The 7,695-nt window shown below is 46.5% G+C and overlaps 1 protein-coding gene across 3 annotated transcripts in view; it reads left to right on the top strand.

Annotated features, from left to right (window-relative positions):
• The first annotated feature begins 386 nt into the window (after window positions 1–386).
• Window positions 387–7,695, top strand: part of ADAT1 (adenosine deaminase tRNA specific 1) — a 19,047-nt gene continuing 11,738 nt past the window's right edge. For 2 of the 3 annotated variants that reach the window (XM_040329576.1, XM_040329575.1), the window contains exons 1-4: window positions 388–603; window positions 1,688–1,842; window positions 4,556–4,612; window positions 6,529–6,583. In XM_040329576.1, the coding sequence (XP_040185510.1) occupies window positions 596–603; window positions 1,688–1,842; window positions 4,556–4,612; window positions 6,529–6,583 (275 nt within the window). In that variant the 5' untranslated portion in view covers window positions 388–595. Of the gene's footprint in view, window positions 604–1,687; window positions 1,843–4,555; window positions 4,613–6,528; window positions 6,584–7,695 lie in introns of all 3 variants that reach the window. The other variant, XM_040329577.1, reaches the window with a different exon arrangement.

The raw sequence follows: 7,695 nt of genomic DNA on the forward strand, positions 1-7,695 counted from the left end.
ACGTGTTATAGTTGGGCGTGGCATTAGATTGTAAGCTCCTTTGCCGCCAGGGACCGATGAAAGGTATGGCGTTGCTGTATAAATGCAGGAGCGTTTTTACAGCATCAAGTTTATACGTCATTAAATCCACCATTAGAAATGATAGGAATTGTTTTATTAAGGACTTTTATTTTTTAAAGACAACTGTATATTTTATAAATAAAGAAAACGGAAGTGAGAGGAATGTGTTTTCATAGAAAACTTTATTAATATAACACAGCAATCATTTGGATTCCGCGGTCAAATCCCTGTCACAGCTGTAGAAGGGGGGGCGTGCTGCATTATGGGAGTTGTAGTGCCGTGCGGCCTTCTCTCCAGGCTTCACTCGTCCTCCGGAACTACATTTCCCAGAATGCCCCACTACCTCGCCCGCAATGCTTTTGGCTTTCAGTTTGTTGGGTCAGTAATGCGGATACGGTGTGATAACGGTGGTGGGAGGAAACCCTCTACGAGCTTCTCCTGTGGGAGGGAAACTGACACCGAGACCCCGAAATACCTCACCGTGAGGAACTGCTGGGCGTGACGTCATCAGGAGCGCGACAACCCTGGGAACAGCATGGCTGGGTAATTGACAGAAATAAACAAACAGGACCTGTGGGACTACAACCTCCAGCATGCCTGGGGGCCCTCAGGTTGGCTGGACTTGCTTTGCACTATATAAAGAGAGGGAGCTCCAGGAACACTACAAGTCCCAGCATGGCAGGAGCTTTCACTATAGCTTGCTCTGGCTTGTATTGGGACAGCTGTCTGCTCTGGAGGCACTACAAGTCCCAGGATAATCAGCACTGGCTTGTATTGGGCCATAAAAGGGTAGCTGTAGAGGCACTACAAGTCCCTGCATGGCAGAACCTAACCACAGGTTTCCCTGGCTTGTATTGGGGCAGTTTAGAGCTCTGGTGGCAGTGTGGCACTATAAGTCCCAGCATGGCAGGATAATCACTACTGCTTGCATTTTTTTTCAAAATTGTCGCTCTTTAATTGTTTATAGTGCAAAAAATAAAAACCGCAGAGGTGATCAAATACCACCAAAAGAAAGCTCTATTTGTGGGGAAAAAAGGGCGCCAATTTTGTTTGGGAGTCACGTCGCACGACCACGCAATTGTCAGTTAAAGCGACTCGGTGCCGAATCACAAAAAGGGGCCTGGTGCTTTACCTGCATTTTGGTCCGGGTCTTAAGTGCTTTAAAAACAATTTATAAAAATGTCACATGGTTACAGTGTCACATGACCACGCAATTCAAAGGTATGGAGTTGGGTGTATGGGATTGTACTGTGTTTTTTATTTTGTTTGTTTATTTTTTTGGGGTTAAACTGGATGGGTCTTTTTTTCAACCTGACGTAAAAGTGCGACAGCGCTGAAAATTGGCCTGGGCAGGAAGGGGGGTGAACGTGCCTGGTGTTGAAGGGGTTTGTTAAATAATTCCATATAAAACGGATGTTTCTGGTTTGGGTGAATGCTGATTGGTTGAATCCTTCAGCTGCATCCTCATTTATTTATTTTGGAAGGAGTGTGACCTCATCTAGAATTCTGGGGGGGGGGGGGGAATATCCCGAAGAGTAATGAGATATCAGCGTTAGGTGGAGTCGGCCTTTAATAGGTGGAGTGAATATGTGGCATTTAATGTGACTGGCTCTCTCTGTTGGCGCAGGACGTGGACAGCGGATGAAATCGCAGCGCTGTGCTACGACCATTACCGGACCAAGTTACCCAAGCAAGGCCAGCCGGACCCGAGCAGAGAATGGACGCTGCTGGCGGCTGTCGTACAAGTGGACGCTGCACAGGGGGCGCCCTGCACCAAGAAAGGTGATTTCTATTTCTTTTTTTAAGCATTATTTCAACTAAAGAGGAACTGTCGGTAAGGTTTTGTGGGCGGGGGGGGGGGTCAAAGTTTAATCCTGTTTCAGGTTCTTACTGAAGTCCACAGCTGGGATATGATTGACATTTCAGCTGAGCTGCCTTTGTCACCGACTCTAAATCTGAACCCTGGGGAAGGAACGATTTTATATATAATATATATATATATATATATATACGCGTTCGAAAAATTGCTGCGCAATTACCATGCAAGATAAAAAGTTGCAGCAACCGCCATTGTATTCTCTAGGGTCTTTGCTTAAAAAAACATATATAATATTTGGGGGTTCTATGTAATTTTCTAGCAAAAAAAAACAAAACAATTATGAGATTTTTAAATGTAGAAGAGAAATGTCAGGATTGGTCTGGGTGAAAAACCTCCTGTTATGCAGGAGCCCCCCTTTTTACTTGCCTAAACCTGATCGTTTCAGCAAAGGGGAGAAGCACGCCAGGTCCAGCCTCGTGTCTCAGGTCCTGATTGGCTAGATTGATAGCAGCGCAGCCATTGGCTCTGCTGCTGTCAATCAAATCCAGCGACACGGGACTTGGGTGGGGGCAAGTCCTGCTGTCTTTGTCAATGGACACGGCAGCAGGACTCGGGAGTGCCCCCATGGAATGCGGGTCTTTGTGGGGGCACTCAATGCAGGGAGGAGCAAGGAGCGCCGCTGGGGGGGGGGCCCTCAGAAGAGGAGGATCGGGGCCACTCTGTGCAGAACCCTTGCACAGAGGAGGTAAGTATGACATATTTGTTATTAAAATAAATTTAAATAATCCCTCATTATGGAGTGTTTGAGCCTGCTCCCTTCTAGGCAGTGTATACTAACCCGTAGGCCCCTTTCACACTGAGGTGATTCTAAACTGCCAGTAAAACACGGAGCGCTTTTGAAGAGATTTCCATGAATTTTAATGGGGAGGGGGCGTTCTTTCACCGCCCTGCCAGGGCACTGCCCCAGTGTAAAAGCATTCATTGATTTGAATGGAAATAGGTTTTCGTGAGCTATTAAGGTGCTTTTTTTTAGCGTGAAAGCACCAAAAGAAGCGCCTGAAAAGCTCACGAAAACCTATTTCCATTTAAATCAATAAATGCTTTCACACTGGGGCAGGGCGGTGAAAAAAAGCCCCTCTCCGTTGAAATGAATGGAAATCTCTTCAAAAGCACCTTAAAAGCACTCGGACCCCTTTCACACTGGGTCGCTTTGCAGGCGTCCTAACGCTAAGGCCCCTTTCACACTGAGGAGTTTTTCAGTCTCGGGGCTTTCACACTTTTTCAGCCGTTAGCAGGGGTTAATGCCGCACCGACAGCAGCCGAATGCCGCCGCAATTCCGCGGCAACTAAGACGGTATAGCGCCGCTAAAAATAGGGGCTTATTTATAGAACTTATAGGAATTTAATAGAGAGAAGAATCTGGTTTCTGTGCGTTTATCGCTGCTTTTGGTTCTCCAGTTTTTAGAACTTGCTCTCTCTGTCCAGCAGGTGGCGCAGTGCTTCTCTTTTTACGCTCATCCAGAAGCGTTGTCCTTTTTAATCTCGTCCTAGTAAAAAATATTGAGTTTTTTTTTCAAAATTGTCGCTCTATTTTTGTTTATAGCGCAACAAATAAAGGGCCAGATTCACAGAATAAGTACGCCGGAGAATCTGCTGATACTCCGGCGTACTTTCAAATTTGCCGCGTCGTATCTTAATTTGTAATTCACAAACCAAGATACGACAGCATTTGGCTAAGATCCGACAGGCGTACGCCTTCGGATCTTAGGATGCAATACTTTGGCCGCCGCTTGGTGGAGATCGCGTCGTTTTCCGCATTGGGTATGCTAATTAGCTGTTTACGGCGATCCACGAAGGTACGCGCGTTCGTCGCATTCTCTTACGTCGTTTTTTCCCGTCGTAAAGTTAAGTGCGCTATTTAGATGGTGTAAAATTACACCATCCATGTTAAAGTATGGCCGTCGTTCCCGCGTCGAATTTTAATTTTTTTTTTTTTTTTGCGTAAGACATCCGGGAATACAAAAGTACGTTACGCACGTCGCCGTTCAAAAAACACGTCGGGGCGCCGTAATTTCGCGCAAAGCACGGCGGGAAATTTCCAAACGGAGCATGCGCAGAACGTTCGGCGAGGGACCGCGCCTAATTTAAATGGTACACGCCCTATTCGAATTAGGCGGGCTTGCGCCGGACAGCTTTACGCTACGCCGCCGAAAGCTTACATGCAAGTGCTTTGTGAATCAAGCACTTACGCTGGAAACTTGCGGCGGCGTAGCGTAAACGGGATACGATACCCTGCCACAAATCTACATGAATCTGGCCCAAAAACCGCAGAGGTGATCAAATACCACCAAAAGAAAGCTCTATTTGTAGGAAGAAAAGGACGCCAATTTGGTTTGGGAGCCACGTCGCACGACCGCGCAATTGTCAGTTAAAGCGACGCATTGCCGAATCGCAAAAACTGGCCAGGTCCTTTACCTGCATAAAGGTCCGGGTCTTAAGTGGTTAAAACGTCCATGGAAATTAAGCCTAAAACTGGAACATAAAATATAATAAATCTACTTTTTTATTACCATGATATGTTTTTTTTTTTTTGGCTTATCATCATCACCTCATTTAATGTCCCAGGGTGAACCCCATGTCTATATCTAACTGTAAAACTTTGCATTTCATTGGCAGTTGTGGCTTTGGGAACCGGGACTAAATGTATCGGCCAATCGAGACTGAGCAAAACAGGTAATCATCTCTAATAACATGTGGATGCTGCCGGAGAAACCAATTGGTAAACAATGAAGCCGAATGTCAGAGATGCCACTTTGTTGCATAATTACTGTGGTCCAGCTTGGGCCAATGGGATGATGCATATGTCACTGGAAATCTCTGTATTAGTTGCCGCTACTACAGTGATCACCGCTGTCTTCCAGGTCCCGTGTCAAGCATCAGCCCTGCTGCACAGTAACCACAAGAGATCACTTGCTCAGCACGGGTGCCGTTCACTCTGGTTGGATGAGGTGGAGAACCCCTGTGTCTCCTCCTCCTCCTCCCTGTCTCCTCCTCCTCCTCCTCCTCCTCCTCCTCCCTGTCTCCTCCTCCTCCTCCCTGTCTCCTCCTCCTCCTCCCTGTCTCCTCCTCCTCCTCCTCCCTGTCTCCTCCTCCTCCTCCTCCCTGTCTCCTCCTCCTCCCTGTCTCCTCCTCCTCCTCCTCTTCCCTGTCTCCTCCTCCTCCTCCTCTTCCCTGTCTCCTCCTCCTCCTCCTCCTCTTCCCTGTCTCCTCCGCCTCCTTCTCCCTGTCTCCTCCGCCTCCTTCTCCCTGTCTCCTCCGCCTCCTTCTCCCTGTCTCCTCCGCCTCCTTTTCCCTGTCTCCTCCCCCTCCTCCTCCCTGTCTCCTCCTCCCCCTCCTCCTCCCTGTCTCCTCCTCCCCCTCCTCCTCCCTGTCTCCTCCTCCTCCTCCCTGTCTCCTCCTCCTCCTCCCTGTCTCCTCCTCCTCCTCCTCCTCCCTGTCTCCTCTTCCTCCTCCTCCTCCCTGTCTCCTCTTCCTCCTCCTCCTCCCTGTCTCCTCTTCCTCCTCCTCCTCCCTGTCTCCTCCTCCTTCTCCCTGTCTCCTCCTCCTTCTCCCTGTCTCCTCCTCCTCCCTGTCTCCTCCTCCTTCTCCCTGTCTCCTCCTCCTCCTTCTCCCTGTCTCCTCCGCCTCCTTCTCCCTGTCTCCTCCGCCTCCTTCTCCCTGTCTCCTCCGCCTCCTTCTCCCTGTCTCCTCCTCCGCCTCCTTCTCCCTGTCTCCTCCTCCTCCTCCTCCTCCCTGTCTCCTCCTCCTCCTCCTCCTCCCTGTCTCCTCCTCCCTGTCTCCTCCCTGTCTCCTCCTCCCTGTCTCCTCCCTGTCTCCTCCCTGTCTCCTCCTCCTCCTCCCTGTCTCCTCCGCCTCCTCCTCCCTGTCTCCTCCGCCTCCTCCTCCCTGTCTCCTCCTCCTCCTCCCTGTCTCCTCCTCCTCCTCCTCCCTGTCTCCTCCTCCTCCCTGTCTCCTCCTCCTCCCTGTCTCCTCCTCCCTGTCTCCTCCTCCTCCTCCTCCTCCCTGTCTCCTCCTCCTCCGCCTCCTTCTCCCTGTCTCCTCCTCCTCCCTGTCTCACTAGAACAGAACTAATATATATATATCATTTTTATGGCAGCCATTTAAAAATATATTTTATTTTTTCAATTTTATATATATATGTGTGTGTATGTATGTATGTATGTATGTGTATGTGTGTGTGTGTGTGTGTGTGTGTATATATATATATAATTATTTTTTAAATGGCAGTCATTGCAATTTTTTATCTTGCGCGGTATTTGCGCAGCAGTTTTTTTTTTTTTTAATACACTTTAATGAATTTTAATGCAAGAAAACACAAGAGGCAACCCAATTTTTTGGTCAATCACAGGCTGTGTGCTGGAGTTCCCTCCGCTGTCACCTTTTTTCTCTTGGTGTCAGGAAAACTTGTCAGAAGTGATTTATACTGATAGCAGAGGAAGGAGGCAGCAGACAGAAATGACACTTAGTGCTCTGGATTGAGACACATACACACTATAGAGGGATGTGCTTTGTTCATATTTCATGTCTGAGGTTTACAATCCCTTTCAGTCAGATTTCCTCTCATGACCTTTTTTTTCCGTCTCTCTCAGGTGATATTCTTCAGGACAGCCATGCAGAGATAATTGCGAAGCGGAGTTTTCAGAGGTAGGCATTGTATTGCGTACATCCCTGTAATTTGGCGGATCGGCGGGCGGAACGCAATGTCCTTCTATTATAGACGGTAAAGTAGCTGCATTATGGGAAATGGCTCTTTGATCATCGGAGCCCGCGCTCGTTTTACGTCATTACACGCCCGGCGCTCGTCCTGTGATTGTTATGGGGAAAAAAAACAAAACGTAGACTTTAAATGACATAATGTCATCAGTGCGACTCGGAGAGAAGTGCGATCGTCTGGCACCCGGCTTCTTAAAAGTCGCCGTGCGACCGAAGAACAAAGAGTTCAATTCTGGGGAAATGGTAAAGACGCAAATTAATGTGCTGTGTGCTGCCGCCTGAAATTGAGAAGCGGGGAGGGGGGGGGGGGGGTGCCACGAATTTAAAAAGAAGAAATAAAGAAAAATATATAAAAAAAAAGGGGCCCTTTAATGAAAAAAAAAAAAATATATATATATATATATATATATATATATATATATATATATATATATAAATTTTTTTATTTTTTTTTTGAAAAAGAGGGGTTGCCATCTGGGGACCTCTGATATATATATATATATATATATATATATATATATATATATATATATATTTATATTTAAAAAAAAATATTTTTTTTTTATAAAAAAAATATTTTTTTTTTATAAAAAAAATATTTTTTTTTTATAAAAAAAATATTTTTTTTTTATAAAAAAAAAAAAGGGGATTGTCATCCTGGGCCATGGGGACCTCCTAAAAAACCCTAAAAAAAATTGGCCCTTTAATAAAAAATAAAATAAAAATATATAAATTTTTTTTTCTAAAAAATAAATTAAAAAAAGGGGGGTTTCCATCTGGGGCCCGGGGGTTTCCATCTGGGGCCCGGGGGTTGCCATCCGGGCCCCTCGGGACCTCCGGGCCCCTTACAGGTGTACTGCCTGTAGCCCCCTGATGGCGGCCCTGAGGACTGTATTCAGCACTGCATGTTATGTTTATTGGACGATTATTATTGGTAAAGGATCGAATGTTGCGTTGTTATACGCAGTGTGTGCCATTTATATTGTATTAAGTGAATATAATCTCCCTTCCTATCTTTTTCCTAATGCTGGCAGCGTAAGGAT

This window comes from Rana temporaria, chromosome 11, assembly GCF_905171775.1.
Source record: "Rana temporaria chromosome 11, aRanTem1.1, whole genome shotgun sequence".
Taxonomy (NCBI): Eukaryota; Metazoa; Chordata; class Amphibia; order Anura; family Ranidae; genus Rana; species Rana temporaria.